Source organism: Mytilus trossulus, chromosome 10 (assembly GCF_036588685.1).
Source record: "Mytilus trossulus isolate FHL-02 chromosome 10, PNRI_Mtr1.1.1.hap1, whole genome shotgun sequence".
In the NCBI taxonomy this organism is placed as follows: Eukaryota; Metazoa; Mollusca; class Bivalvia; order Mytilida; family Mytilidae; genus Mytilus; species Mytilus trossulus.
The window spans coordinates 47,145,164-47,161,400 of NC_086382.1; the positions used below are offsets into that span (position 1 = coordinate 47,145,164).

A 16,237-nucleotide genomic window follows, 5' to 3' on the forward strand; every position below is an offset into this window, starting at 1 on the left:
ACTCTAAACTTAAAACTATTCTAGATCCCAATAAAGATATTTTGTCTAGTGTTGTAGACTATATAAAGCAATCTATGGAATTGCGAAAATAAGGTCCACATTGGTCAATTATTATATACATCTATATATATAGATATATGTTATTAATACCAACTTCACTTTTTAAAAACATTTATCATGTATAGTTATGTTTCTTGTCACTTGTGTATACAATGTACTATGTTTGCATTTTAACCCGTCAGGGTTTCATGTTTTTTGCAAAATAAAACCCGATTAATTTTCTCCGTACCTTAGCTGTTGAAGACTTATGTTATCTATTACTGTCATGCTGAGCCGAATTCGAAGTTAACTATGAACAGAAAAAAAATATGAGTCACCTACGTCTACCTATTTTCTAAACATTTTGATCTTTCCTAATTTACAATTTGAAATACGTTTGAAATTAAATGTTTTTCATCTATCTAAGCTTAGTGTATCTATATTATATTATTTATTGACGGTTTTTTTAATCGCTATCTCTCCTAACGAGGACTCACTGAATAGAATTAAATATTGGTTTTTTTGTATATATCAAAATTGATACTTACTGTGATTTGATGCCACATTTCCCAAGGACATATTCTTAATGTCTGTCGTACGTGTTAATGTTGTTAATAACTTGTCAGATTGTGAATTGCTATGCTTTCATCAAAATGGCTATCATTAATATAGTTATAAAAAGCGTTTATCATACTATTTATTTTCCAAATTTCTTGTATAACTATGTCTGTTGATATTTTTAATCAACTGTTGATATCTTAAAAATGTATTTAATGTGATAGATAGGGGAAATGAATGCTTATAAAACATATTTCGTTGTGATTATCCTTCACTAGGTATGTTATAAAAGAGTGGTAGGTGGCGCAATGATTCCTGCATAACCAAAATGACAAGAAGTGAACCATAGAACTTCAACATAGTCTTTTAGATATCGGTGCATGGTCAAGTGGTCTAGGTAATCCACCTACTGTATAACTATAAAAGTAAGAATAATCATGTGATATGATTTCCAATAAGACAACTCTCCTCAAGAGACCAAATTATACAGAAAATGATATAGCTTTAGATCACCGTACGGCCTTCAACAATGAGTAAGTCCCATACCACTTAGTCAGGTATGAAATGCTCTGAAATGACAAATGTTAAAAAACTGAAATGAGAAATCTTACAGCCTAATATATGAACTAAATAATGAACGAAAAACAAATATGTTACACATCGACAAACAAAATACACCACTAAATTCAGAACTACAGGTTCCAGACATGTGAGAGGCACATACAGAATGTGGTGGATTTAGACTCGGTTGAAGGCGCCAACCCTACCTGATGTCAGAATTTGATACATAAAACACTAATCAAAATAAAGATATATGGAAAAGTAATTATTTGGATAGGGAATGCTTTTTGGAAAGCCTATACTTGTAACTTGTAAATCATATATTTATAGAAGTATTTAAATATCCTTGGTCTCGGAATTTCCCATTAATCGACTTATGCATCGTTAATCATTGATATATTGTTAACTACCGGGTTGCAATTGTATAGTGTAAAGCAGAATGAAAATGCTTTACCAAACTTTTATTTCAGTAGTATTTTTTGAAGTTGGTGTTTTAACCATCGTAGTTAACAGTTTAGACAGTAAGTACAGACTTATAACATACTATACACGTTTATGTACATGACTTCACCATTTTTATGTTTCTTGAGTATTTTTATTTTACAGTTGTTACATAAAAAATATAGTTATTAAATAAAGGAGAAATTCTGAAATCTGGTACTCCAAAGAACTGCAACGTCCCATAACATACATAATCTGATTAAGATGGTTTTATTCAAAATTTCTTTAAAACAGATATATAAATCATATATTCATATTCGTTTATATTTTTGTTATTGATTTCAAGTATGTTTCACTGCTAATTATCGATAACCGACAGAAGTACTTTTTTTACACTGAAGTGGTATTAAATACTAGTATACAATATCAGAAAATTACAAGTTCAGTAATACTATGCAAGTACTATTTAGCAACCCGGAAGTTAAAGAAATGATCGTTAAATGTATGTTTGTGCACCTTTAATAAATACTTCTAGCTTTGTTTTTATTCATTGAATACAAAGTTACAAGGAAGTGGAACAATAGTAGGTACTTGAACAAATTTAGTGTACAGTCATATACAACTAGAGGTAAACAGTTTCATAATCGTGTTATCGGTCAACCTTTACCATGTTACACCATGTTACACGACAATTTAATTAGTTAAATGCAGAGGCGCTCGCACCCGCAAAGTGGAAAGGGATTCATATAAGTTGTAAAACTTGTTTCCCAATCCACTATAAATAAATATGTTTAAACTAAAAAAAGTAAGAGGCAGGCGGATTTACGTGGGTAAGGTGGCTCGGTCCCCATATAAAAAAGTACATATGCTTAACATATACTTATACCCCCCCTCAAGTATTGAAGCTTGTTAATTTAAGTATATAGTTAGTATTTTCGATCATAATAAAAAAATATTCAAGTGTTTTGGCTTTTCATATATATACACAGTTTTTTACTACGAAAATGGAATTGAGGTTCCAACCTGTTTATTTTCCTATTTTCAGAAATACCAGAACATAGTAAGAAGTAAACGATACACGTCCAATCGCTAATGTTTTAAAGACTTAACTGACCATCTACAAATAAATTGTAGTATAAATTAAAAAGTTTAGAAATGAATATACCGTCTTTAAAAAATGTCTATTTTAATATCTAAGTTAAGAAAATTTGAAATTTAATTCTTTATAAACATTTTGATATGAGTCTTATGTAGACGAAACGATCGTCTGGTGCACTCAATTATAATCCTGGTGCCTTTGATAATTATTGAGATCAACAGCGATATATCGTTTACATGAAAGTAATCAAGAGGCATTGCAAAAGACACACTCTGATACGGTTCCTGGTTTAGGATAGCTGTAGCACCTCAAAATGTGGTCTGTTGTTTAAAATGGTTTGTATTTAAATATTTTTGTTTTCGCAAATTTAAAGATTTTACATTGTTGGGTTGATATTTAGACGAGTCGTATATACATAATGTACACAGACGTACTTATGTATATACATATAATTTACAACTCGTCTCAACATCAACCCAACAATGTTAGATCTGTAAATTTCACAAATTTTTCGTTCTTCCCTCGCCGGGATTCGAACCAATGCTACTGAGATAGCGTGACACCAAATCGCTTTTTTTTTAAACACTAGATTTAGAAAGTACATAGAAGTAGTTACAATAAGAATTAGTTAGAACATACCTAGAACATACCCATTTAAAATGATATTATGGGCAGATTATTTCTTTGGGGTTCGAGTGTGGTCTTAAGAAAGAGCACTAGGATAATATCCTATTCCTATTTATCCTAAACCTAACATCTAAATAAATGATATTCACTTTTCTCAGGTTGTCAAGATCCAGCTGACATTGGATTTCTGGTGGATGCTTCAGGGAGTGTTGGTATTGGTGAATTTAATGAAGCAAAGAATTTCCTCATAAATTTCATTAAACAATTTGACATTGCAAACCAAGCAGTGAAAATCAGCGCCTTCGCATTTAATCGTCAAGTTCAAGGTGGTTTTTACTTTAAAAATTTCTCAACTGAGCAAGAAATCTCAGCTGCCATCCACGGTATTGTGTACACAGGTGGTGGTTCTGACTTCGATATACCATTAACCTTTGCTAGGGAACACATGTTTGTGCCACAGAGTGGCGCACGGGGTTATACAAAGAAAATATTAATATTCATAACAGATGGTGATGCTTCTACTACGGATGAGCCTGGACAACTATTACGTGACATGGATGTAGCCGTCTACGCTATTGGCGTCGGCTCCAATGTAAACACTGAAAACTTGGACAAGATTGCAACAAGTGCTAACCATCGATATATAGTTTTGAGTTTTTCCTTGATAAATGATATCAAGCAACGACTCACATCTCAGGCTTGCGAAGGTGAGTAAAATAAAAACATTTGTGTTAGTAAATGATTAAATAATTATGTTCATCGTAGCAGTTATCGATGTATACAAACTCTTATCATCGCTAAAAAGGGCGAAGGACCCCAGGAACAATGAGTTACCATTCATTAGAAAAAATAAAATGACAGAAAGCAAGAGAGAAAGTTATATGCAATGTTTGCATGTTCTGCCAAACTTTTAAAAGTGTTGAAGGCCGTACTTTAACCTATAATGGTTTGATTTTTAAATTGTTATTTGGATGGAGAGTTGTCTCATTGGCACTCACACCACATCTTCCTATATCTATTTTAACTCTAGAAACAATTGCATCACATTATACAATTTTACCACGCCATATGTTGTCTAAGATGCAGTAACCCAAATGTTCATGCAAGACAATCATAAATTTGAAAATCGATTCTTCACTCATAATATTTTAATTCATAAACAGATTTTTATTTGAAAGAACTCTGTTCAAATGTTGTTCGCATACTTCTTATATAATATACTGGTCAACAAAAGAAACGATACAAGACTTTTTTTTCAAATTAAAGATAAAGTTTTCCATTCAATGGACCAATATTGAAGGTAGTAATACTTAATCATTATGGAAATATAAATCCGTTAAAACATTTTATTTGTTTTCCTTTCTTGACGTTTTTTTCGCGATTTTTAGTTTTTTATCAAATTTACATAAAACGACAATTTTAAAAAAAGAAGTTCCAATTAATGATGACAACCTTTTATTCAAAGGTAAAGACAGTGTTTGCCATCAAGTTATTTTTAAAAATCATACAGTTTCTTCGTTTATTTGTTAAGCAAAGTTTGTCCCCACGAGAAATCGTTGAAATGTATACATTATCAACTGATTTACCATAGACAGTATGTGTAAAGTGATATTCAAAAAGCGGTAACAATCTTAAAACTTATCCGAAAGGTTCCAAATTTACTGTGTGTTGTTTTCATATCTAAAGCATTGATTTGAGACGAAAATAAAAAAAAAAATTTGCATTTTTTGAGATTTCAAAAAACACTTTTTTTCCCCAAAAATTGAAAAAAAAACAATATATCAACCCATTACTTACAACATGAACATTACTTGATTAGCATATTGAATATTTTTAAACAAGTTTGAAATTTTATTTAGAACTTAGAAAATTATGTGTCGATTTTTTATTCAACTTTCCGCAAAACTAATTTGCACCCTACGATCGTTTACAATGAATTTAGATGCTTTCCGACAAGTTTTGATTTTCATTATCACATGTGAATACATTGCAAATGAAAGCTTTTTAAAATAGTGTATCTCATTTTTTTTTTATATTTAATACTTTTTGATAAATTTTATTTCATAGTCGTGTATCGTTTCTTTTGTTGACTAGTATATATATATAGAAATATAATACGTCACCACGAATACCCCAAATGCAGAAACGGACAATCATAAAGTTATGAAGTTTTCTCGGGTAGCTTATATTTCCCATATAACGTCCTTTGCGATCCTAAACATTACATCAAATATTATTCAATTTTAAAAAGTGGTTCTTTTTATATATCATTTGGCATTCACAAGAAAAAATCTTAAAATTCCTTACTCTGGAACGGCAAAACTGAAAATGACGTCAATTGAATTTACTGTTTCTTCAATCGACCAAATTCTTCGATTTCGCTTTTTATTTATTTCAAAAAGTAGTCCTTTATTCATTACCTAGATTTTCTTACCTAACAATCACGTACCATAAATATAGACCAAGTAATGTGAAAACAACAAAAATCGAATAAACTGTGTTAAGGGGTTCAAATCATTCCAGTAGAATGTCAGTTAATTTAGAAAAAGCAATTCGCTATCAAGCATCTAGCAAACTAAAATGCTTTTTAATATTTTTATCAAATACGTATCATACTCTGTAACGGTGAAAGAAAGAAAGGAGTACCAAAATGTAACATGTTTTAATGGTGCGAATCATGCAGTAGAATTTCAATGTATTGCAAAGATTGGTTATAAATTTATTCTCTTGATTTTAACAAATTTTCAATAAAGTAAAAACAACTTCGGGATCTACAAAATGAAATAACGAGAATCGTGCGTAATCTGTTGCTTGATTTCAAAAACATTCCAATAAAGTACCATATTTTTTAAAACCACTGGTTCTCTATCCATCCACCATCTGGCATTCAAAATTTACCATAGGTTTTGAACATGAAAAATAAAATCATCAACAATCGAACTTAACAAATCAATATTAAAACCTTTAGATTAAAATTTCAATTCATTTCAAAAGCTGGTTCTATTTCTTTAATACTTCTTTTTGCAACATATTTCGAACACTTAGAAAATCTACCTTTTTAGCTTATCTTCATTTTGTTTTTACATCTTTTGACAGAAATCGGGGAACATGTGAAGGACCATCCTTGTAAGACAAACACAAACCTATGTAATTTTGGACTTTGTCGGATTACTGGGACTATCAGTTATAGATGTGATTGTGACTTCGGGTACACTGGTAATCATTGTGAAATAGGTAAATGGTATAACACAAAAAAACATTATTCAACTAAAGTTTAAAATTGAGAATGGAAATGGGGAATGTGTCAAAGAGACAACAACCCAACCAAATAAAAAAACAACAGCAGAAGGTCAATAATAGGTCTTCAATGTAGCGAGAAATTCCTGCACCTGGAGGCGTCCTTCAGCTGGCCCCTAAACAAATATATACTAGTTCAGTGATAATGAACGCCATACTAATTTCCAAATTGTACACAAGAAACTAAAATTTAAATAATACAAGACTAACAAAGGCAAGAGGCTCCTGACTTGGGACAGGCGCAAAAATGCGGCGGGGTTAAACATGTTTGTGAGATCTCAACCCTTCCCCTATACCTCTAACCAATGTAGAAAAGTAAAAGCATAACAATACGCACATTAAAATTCAGTTCAAGAGAAGTCCCGAGTCTGATGTCAGAAGATTTGCATTCAGCTTGTCAAACGTACTTGATTCACTTATTTTTTTCCACTCTTTTGAAACGTATAAAAACATTATAAGGCAAATAAATAAGTCAACTTATTTTGATCTTTTGTGGAGAGTTGTCACATTGGCAATATTAATACCACATCTTCTTTTAATATATATTTTTGCGGACGATTATACAAAAATTGACTCTGGGTTCTACATGTATGCCGTTATCAAATATGTCTTTACCTTTGTTTTTCAGATATAAATGAGTGTGAAGGTGTCACCTGTCTCAATCAAGGAACATGTGTTGATCACGTAGGATACTTTATTTGTAACTGTCGACAATTTTATGAGGGCACTTATTGTGAAACAAGTAGGTCAACAATACTAAAATATATGTGTAAGACTGTTGATAACTTTGGAAGAACCTGGCTATTCCATATGAACAATGCTAATAATGATAAAAAGGGGGTTGTAACTTATCTGGGTACTTTGTAAGTCGGTCATACATAATACCATTACATACTGCACATGATCACAATGTCCTATTAAAACCGAGCTATGATATGAATCCCAGAAAATGAATATTACTATAATATATTTATAAGACTATTAACGTTGATGTCATAAAAACTTGGCTATGCCTCATGGACAAATATATTTATATAAAAAGAGTGGTTCAAAGTTTGAAGAAGTAAGATAACACAAATACTGAACTCCAAGGAAAATTCAAAACGGAGAGTTCCTTAAAACAAGGCAAAATCTAAGGCTCAAAAATATTAAACGATTGGAAAACAACTGTCATATTCCTTACGTAGTACAGATATTTTCTTATAAAGAAAATAATGAATTAAACAGGGTTTATAACTAGATAAACGTGAAGTATAATTCGTTTTAACTTGTAAAGATACCTGACATAACGACACACATGTACATGATATCATATCGCACCGCGGGGAAAATATCACGTTCTGATTGCTTTAACGCCGTCGCGTGATGACCCCCTATGAGACCGTAGGGGGTCAGTAAATTTCATAGGGTGTTCATGACGCGTTAATGGTGACGTCATATATTGCAATTATTGTGTTTCGTTGTTTATATTTCAACATAACGCAGCAGAAAAAGTCCAATGTGCGATAAATTCGTTATACGGTTAACGACTGACCTCTAAGGACCATAGAGGGTGATTAAAATGCATAGGGGATTTGGCATCCGGCCTCACACCCTATGAATTTTACTAACCCTCTTTGGATATATAACTTATATTAGATCACTCACAACTTCCGATAAAAATTAGCATAAGGTCATTTCCCCAGAATATATGAGAGATATGTTCCTTGACTAAATTAATATGAAAATTCTATTTTTTTCTCACAAAATATTTAAAAAAAAGCCAAAGAATGAATGGTTAGCACCGTTTGAAAAAAAATATTAATACGATAATACTACTCTCAAATAAGGGATGTGTGTCACCTATAACCATGACATGAACTTTCTTTTTTCAACCGGAGTTTAATGAGGGGATTTTTAAAAGAGGATTATAAATAGTCTCAGATTAGTAGAAATTATAATTCCTTTGTATACAACACATTTAACTTTTTATATATCCAACTGATGCATAAGATCTTACGAAACAAGTACTTGAATATACGTGCAGTCCTCTATTCTTATTTTGCAAAAACCCGAGATCGTAATCTAGGTTGGGGACGATATGTTTCTAAACGTTATAGCGACATTTTCAAAAGACGTGTGACATAGAAAGTAACATAATAAAAATGCCGATTCCGAGAAATATTAAAAACGGGAAGTCCCTTATCAAATATCAAAATCAAAAATTCAAACAAAACAAACGAATAGACTTGGTACATACTGTATGATCATGATTATCCATTTGTTCTTATATCTAGATCTGTGCAATTATATTGTTTATTAAATATCATTTATAACTTTAGATATCTGTGAACCTGTTGCAGCCGACGTTGTATTTGTAATTGATGTATCGGCATCGATGGATTCTACGTTTCTAAACCATGCAAAAGATCATGCAGAGCTTACTACTAAGGAATGGCAAATTGACGATGATCATTTTCAGATTGCGTTGGCAACTGTTGGAGAATCCGCAAACACGGTTCTTGGATTTTCAAATATTGTAACTAAAGAGGACCTTCGGAATGGTATTACCAATTTAAGTCTTAAAAACGAACCTTCGAATGTTCATCTTGGTCTTTCTAAAGCAGTTAAACTGCTTAATACCAAAGGCCGATCGAATGTTAAGAAGAAGATAATTTTATATTCTGATGGTTTGCCGTCAAATCCACCTGCACTTGAACAAACCCTCTCCTACTTACAGCACTATTCAAACATCGAAATATATACAGTGGCGATAGGAGTAGACGTTTCTCATTACTTTCTGTCACGAATATCAAGAGATGTTTCCAACGTGTTTCCATACAACTCAGACGCTTTATGGCATCATATTATGCAGGATTTGATTAGAACGGAATGCAATGGTAAGCATGTTGAATAGTAAAAACATATAATTTTACAGTATTATTTATATTAGTACTAAAAGTTATGAAAAGCACTAGAATTAAAATATAATACGCCGGACGCGCGTTTCGTCTACATTAGCCTCATCAGTGACGCTCAGATCAAAATAGTTATAGAGCATTGAGGACCAAAAATTCCGAAAAGTTGTGCCAAATACGGCTAAGGTAATCTATTGGTATTATACTAAAACATATTAGCCATGTGTTATTATATAGGCGAACGGCTTTTTAGTTCACCTCAATTTTATATATACTGTTATAATTTTGAAAGTACTATCAAAGAAATAACTTGATCAAATATTTTTGTTTATCACTTATAAAGATGAAGGTATGTTGGTATATATATATATATATATTGACATCAAGACATATGTCAAGATTTTGTTGAAATATTAATGCTACAGCTGATTTTTACAAGCTAGGGATATCATTTAAATAATTATAAGTATTTGCATCGATAAAAGTGGTTTGTATATATTTTCTATTCAATATGTGTTCATTTGTAAAATATGGATAAAAAAGACATTTCTATTTTTGTAGCTTGCATCGACTCTGAACAAGCTGATGTAATCATAATAGTTGATTTAGCAGGAATACAACAAGAAGATCTGAATTCTGTTGTTCCGACATCACTAGTCAAAATATTGTCGCAAATACGTCTTGGTAATAATGCTGCTAAATTGGCTTTAGTAACATTCAGTGAAGAAGCAAGTGCACGTTTTAGTTTTAATGCTTATTTAGAGAACAATCGAGTCGAACTGCAAAGATCATTGTCATCGTATGAAGGCATAACCGAAAAATCATCAAACATTTCAGAAGCATTGAAACTGGCAGAAGCTCTTTTAGGTGATCCAACCGAAGGAGCTAGATCATCAGCAAAGAAAGTTGTTCTTGTGATCTCAGAATTCAAAAACTCATTGAATGAACAAGACCTTAGATATGCAGAGGTATTGAGGAATAACGGAATTCACATGCACACGATTGGTATTTTCACTGATGATATTGCTTTTGATACAATGTCAGGTCTTGCGTCAACATCATACCATATAGGTATTAATGGCAATATTTATGTTGACCAAATTGATACTTACATTGACTCGTTTGTTCAAGAACTTAAATCATTACATTGTATATTACCCATTTAGTTTATGTTTCCTTTTTTTAATTGCTTGTTCTTCTTTATGCAAAATTCTTTTGTAGATGTTCGTATACTTTGTTACGTCAATGTATTTGTTTTCTTTATAAGATTTTTTTTTTATCTTCCATTTTTATTTCCATTAGTACATTAAATGTATATAGACAATATGTCCTAATGATATGTTCCAAATAATTATTCTACCATATGCAGTTGTTACTGGTAGAACTAACTCACAATGTGTTAGATTGTGACTATAGAGAATAGTGGACGTAGTTCAACGAATTCGTCAAGCCTTCATTGTAGTGCAGTTTCATTCCCGAAGGCTTTTTCATGACTCACTGTTTCATTTGTCAAGGTACCATTATGTACAATTCATTCCGCGATTTTTCATTTTAAGGCATTGTTGCATTAATCAGAGCTATGTCATAATGCTGTGTGACATACTATTATTTTTTTATTCGCTAAGGAACTATTGAAGTAATGCTTTTGATACACACAATGTAAGTAGTTTGAGCAAAAACTATTCGATAGAAGTCATATGTACTTTTTATTTATGTAATGTAAATCTGTTTCACCGTTTGTTTATGTTGTCCTATTATCTAATATTATAAAAAAATAAAAGTTAAACACAATTTGATGAAACACAATGAAAATATTAATATTTTTTTTAAAATGATATTTATGTTTCTTAACTTTCTTCTTCCGTCCATATAAATTATCAGTTGTTTGAGACATAACCTGTGCAAAAAATACAATGTTATCACGAATATGATCGATCCGTTTATCGTGGCTTGAACCATTTCATTTTCGTACAATCAATTTTACCAATCATTTTGGTAATTTCTTACCCCAGGAGTAGATTACCTTAGCCGTATTTGGCACAACTTTTTGGAATTTTGGGTCCTCAACGCTCTTCAACTTTGTATTTATTTGGCTTTTTAACTACTGTAAATTCAGAAATTATTGCGAGGTTTTTATGATGGCGAAAAATGCGACAGAGTTGGAAACGCAATAATTAAAACTCGCATTTTGAAATATTTTATATGAAGTAAACAGAATTTTTCTCAAAATCGTAAAAATTAAAATCGCATTTTAGTCAAAAATGAGAAAATCGCAATAATAAATGTACGCAATAATTTCTGAATTTACAGTATTTTGATCTGAGCGTCACTGATGAGTCTTATGTAGACGAAACGCGCGTCTGGCGTATAAAGTTATAATCCTGGTACTTTTGATAACTATTTACACCACTGGGTCGATGCCACTGCTGGTGGACGTTTTGTCCCCGAGGGTATCACAAGCCCAGGAGTCAGCACTTCGGTGTTGACATGAATATCAATTATACGGTCATTTTTTAAATTTTCTGTTTACAAAACTTTGAATTTTTCGAAAAACTAAGGAATTTCTTACCCCAGGAGTAGATTATCTTAGCCGCATTTGGCACAACTTTATGGAATTTTAGGTCCTTAATGCTCTTCAACTTTGTATTTATTTGGTTTTTTAACTATTTTGATCTGAGCGTCAGTGATGAGTCTTGTGTAGACGAAACGCGCGTCTGGCGTATAAAATTATAATCCTGGTACTTTTGATAACTATTTGCCTATGTATCATTCTTTTTTTTAAATTTTCTTGGGTAAAACGATAGATGCCACTGGTGGATTAGAAATACTTCAAGTTTCACTGGTCTAGTGGGGGTCTATTTAATTATTGGATTTCTGTTTTTTACTGTTTGTTATTCTGTGAACTTGTTTGTCAGTTTTGTTTACAGCTTTGGTGTCATATGGACTATAATTTTGATTTCAAAAAAATGTTACTTTTGAACCTTTTTATTCATATCTGCTGACAAGGTATAAAAACAGTGCGCAATATATGTTGACCATTGTCTGGTATCTATGATGAGGTCATTTCTACCGCTAAGTCGATGTTACTGCTGGTGGAGGTTTACACCCCGAGGATATCTCCAACCTAATAGTCTTCTGTGTTGACATGATTTGACATGATCATTATAATCAAATTATCAAAATTTATAGAATACCCTAGTGGTAATTGGCAAAGCTTTTCGAACTTTTGGTCCTCAGTGTTCATAAATTTCTTTATTTGGCCTTTTTTTATTCGAGTATCAATGATGATCGAGTCTTTGTAGACGAAGTGTGTGTCTGAAAAAGACAACTTTCATCCTGGCTTTTATGATGAGTTTATTTAATAAAGAAGATATGCAAAAGGAAAAACAATATGCCGCAACGACAAATTTATCTAAGTGTTTGAGCTATTTACATCTATAGTACACATATGAATGAATTGGGTACCTTTCTTTTACAATCTGATATTGTTCTATTATACAAATTAGTAGCACTCTTCTAATTGTTCTTTTTGCAGCGTAGGTAGTAAATATCCATTTTACGTCTACATTCCTTAAATCTAAAGATGTACAAAAAAGGATTCAAGCAATGGTTGAGGTATGCTAAGATCTTAAATGGATAATTAAAGATATGTTCAACAGCATTGAATGTGTCCTTGTCGATTAACTTGATAAGGGACATCACAAATCCTGGAAATGTGCACACTAACATAAGCCCGCAGATTATTAGAACAGTTGTTGTTTTCTTGTATGTTTGACTGATAAACTTTCTGGATGATGGCCTCTGAAATATATTTATTTTTTGGATTTGAGCTTCTGCAGACCTGTAGAGTTGTACAGATGAAGTAGATAGAACACTAACGGTCAGAATATAAACACTTAAAACGATGACATCCGAAATGTTCTGAATTAAATCTTTATTTTCCCCATAATTTGACAAAACAATCAACATTATTCCGATGAATGTAGAAATCCATGTGCAGATACATACATTTCGAATCTTTTCGTACGTTACATGCAGAACATAGTAATTTGGATAGCCTACTGAAATAAAACGTTCCAAAGCGAGTATCATTGTAAATATATAAGAAGTTACGGCAAAGTTTCTAGTAGCAGCAACGAACAAATACTCTGGAATAGGCATACAGTTTAAGTTAGATACTGAAAACACAACAATGATAAGTCCCAGTAAGGTATCAGTTATAGCTAGATTGAGCACGATCGTTCTGATCTGAATTACTAAATTCTTCGCTTTAAAGAGTATGAAAATCGCAAATCCATTTATAAATGTTACAGTCGAACTAAGTAAAAGTCCTACTACAAAGACTGTCGAAGAACCATACGGATGAATACATGATGTGGAATTCATCTTAAAACTGAGAGAAAAATTTGACACATTCGACATACTTGAATTTCTTCGAAAGAATATATGACTGCAAATGATATTTTGAAAGAAATTCACACATTTTTTTGCTAACGACATCAGTGTGATTGTGAGGAGGCAGGTAACAAGGTGTTAATATGGCGTATTTGCAAAAAAAGTACAATTATCACTTAAAAGTATGAAAGGAAAATTAATTATATTTCACAACTACTGAAATAACTGCATAACTTTTATCATATACGGCATAGACAGGGAAGGGTAATGGTTTGCACATGATATGGATATCAGATATTGTATGCCTTGTTGATACTTAGTTTGGCTAGCTGGAACTAAATATATGTGCATAGTATATTAAGATCCCACGCATTATTATGAGAAACACACAGACACCTATTAAAGTAATGTCTGCACAAAAAAGGATAAATGCCTAGGTAATTCCACACAAACTATTGTGTGTTCGTGTTTAATTTATACTGTAAAAAGATGCACTCGGTTAAAATCCATTGATTTGCTTCAACAAGTTTCCTTTTGTTTTCATGTCTTTATTCTTAAATTATTTGATAGTATGAATTAATTGATGTGTTCAATTATTAAAATGTATATTTTGTAAATTTTTGTAAATTTTTTTGAGAAGACGTTACCAAGTTGTGTCTCATCCTTTTGTCATTTTGAACAATAAAATATGTTTAAACTAAACTTAAATATATCTTGTTTAAACGTCTGCATGTGAATATATATGTTTAAACTCTTTTAGGTCATTTTTTTAGTAGCAATAAACAAACAAAACTATGTTAATTGGACATGCTTTGATACTATATATGCCCTTGAATTTTTACTAGATAACATTTTTGTTCGCTTTTGGGATTCCGTATATCGTCAGATTATCGGAATTCCAATGGGGACTAACTGTGAACCACTTATTGCGGCCCTCTTTTTGTATTGTTATGAGTTACAATTTATGACAAAAATAAGCAAAGACCTATCAAAACAACATCTGATAAACAAATTTAATAATACTTTTAGATATTTGGATGATATTTTGGCTCTCAATAATGACGACTTCAGTATGTATATTAATGAAATTTATCCTGCTGAACTTACTTTAAATAAAGCTAATACTAACAATGACCATTGCCCTTTCCTCGATCTTGATATCTATATCACTTACGGAAAGCTGAATACTAAAATTTATGATAAAAGGGATGATTTTTCATTTCCTATCGTTAATTATCCGTTTTTAGATGGTGACGTTCCCTTGTCACCATCTAACGGTGTTTATATATCTCAACTTGTACGATTCGCTAGTGTTTGTAACAATGTTTTAGATTTTAACGAGAGAAATTTATGTGAAAAATTATTACACCAGGGTTTTCGATATCACAAACTAGTCAAAACATTTACTTAATTTTATCATCGGTATAAAGACATCATTCGTAATTATAGCTCAACATGCCGATTTCTTATACGTTCAGGTATTTCACATCCAATTTTTTATGGAAATATTCTTTATAAAGCACAAAGGTGTCAGTATTCACCTCAGAAACTTACAAAACCATTGAATAGACTTATTAAGAAGGGATATAATTACGATACTGTTGTCAAGTCATTAAAGATTGCATATTTTGGCGTTAATATTGAGTCACTGATAAGGTCTTTGCGTCTGAACTAAACACATTTATTCTAAAAACAGTTGTTGGCATGACACGGGTTATGTTCTTCTCATATATGTTATGATGGTATGATACTAAACCCATAACGGGAAGGATTGTGCCTGATGTTCATATGATGAAATCATAATCTTTCAGTCAGTTTAATTGAAGTCTGGAGCTGGCATGTCAGTTAACTGCTAGTAGTCTGTTGTTATTTATGTATTATTGTCATTTTGTTTATTTTCTTTGGTTACATCTTCTGACATCAGACTCGGACTTCTCTTGAACTGAATTTTAATGTGTGTATTGCTATGCATTTACTTTTCTACATTGGTTAGAGGTATAGGGGGAGGGTTGAGATCTCACAAACATATTTAACCCCGCCGCATTTTTGCGCCTGTCCCAAGTCAGGAACCTCTGGCCTTTGTTAGTCTTGTATTATCTTAATTTTAGTTTCTTGTGTACAATTTGGAAATTAGTATGGCGTTCATTATCACTGAACTAGTATACATTTGTTTAGGGGCCAGCTGAAGGACGCCTCGGGATGCGGGAATTTCTCGCTACATTAAAGACTTGTTGGTGACCTTCTGCTGTTGTTTTTTTTATTTGGTCGGGTTGTTGTTTCTTTGACACATTCCCCATTTCCATTCTCAATTTTATTTTAATCA

At 31.8% G+C, this 16,237-nt stretch overlaps 1 protein-coding gene across 1 annotated transcript; it reads left to right on the forward strand.

The window, feature by feature from the left end:
* Positions 1-1,553: 1,553 nt before the first annotated feature.
* Positions 1,554-11,305, forward strand: LOC134687496 (von Willebrand factor A domain-containing protein 2-like). The gene is made up of 6 exons (XM_063547854.1): positions 1,554-1,679; positions 3,484-4,032; positions 6,422-6,559; positions 7,251-7,364; positions 8,944-9,501; positions 10,081-11,305. The coding sequence occupies exons 1-6, from the start codon at positions 1,598-1,600 to the stop codon at positions 10,683-10,685; spliced, it is 2,046 nt and encodes a 681-aa protein (XP_063403924.1). The 5' UTR covers positions 1,554-1,597; the 3' UTR covers positions 10,686-11,305.
* Positions 11,306-16,237: the final 4,932 nt, after the last annotated feature.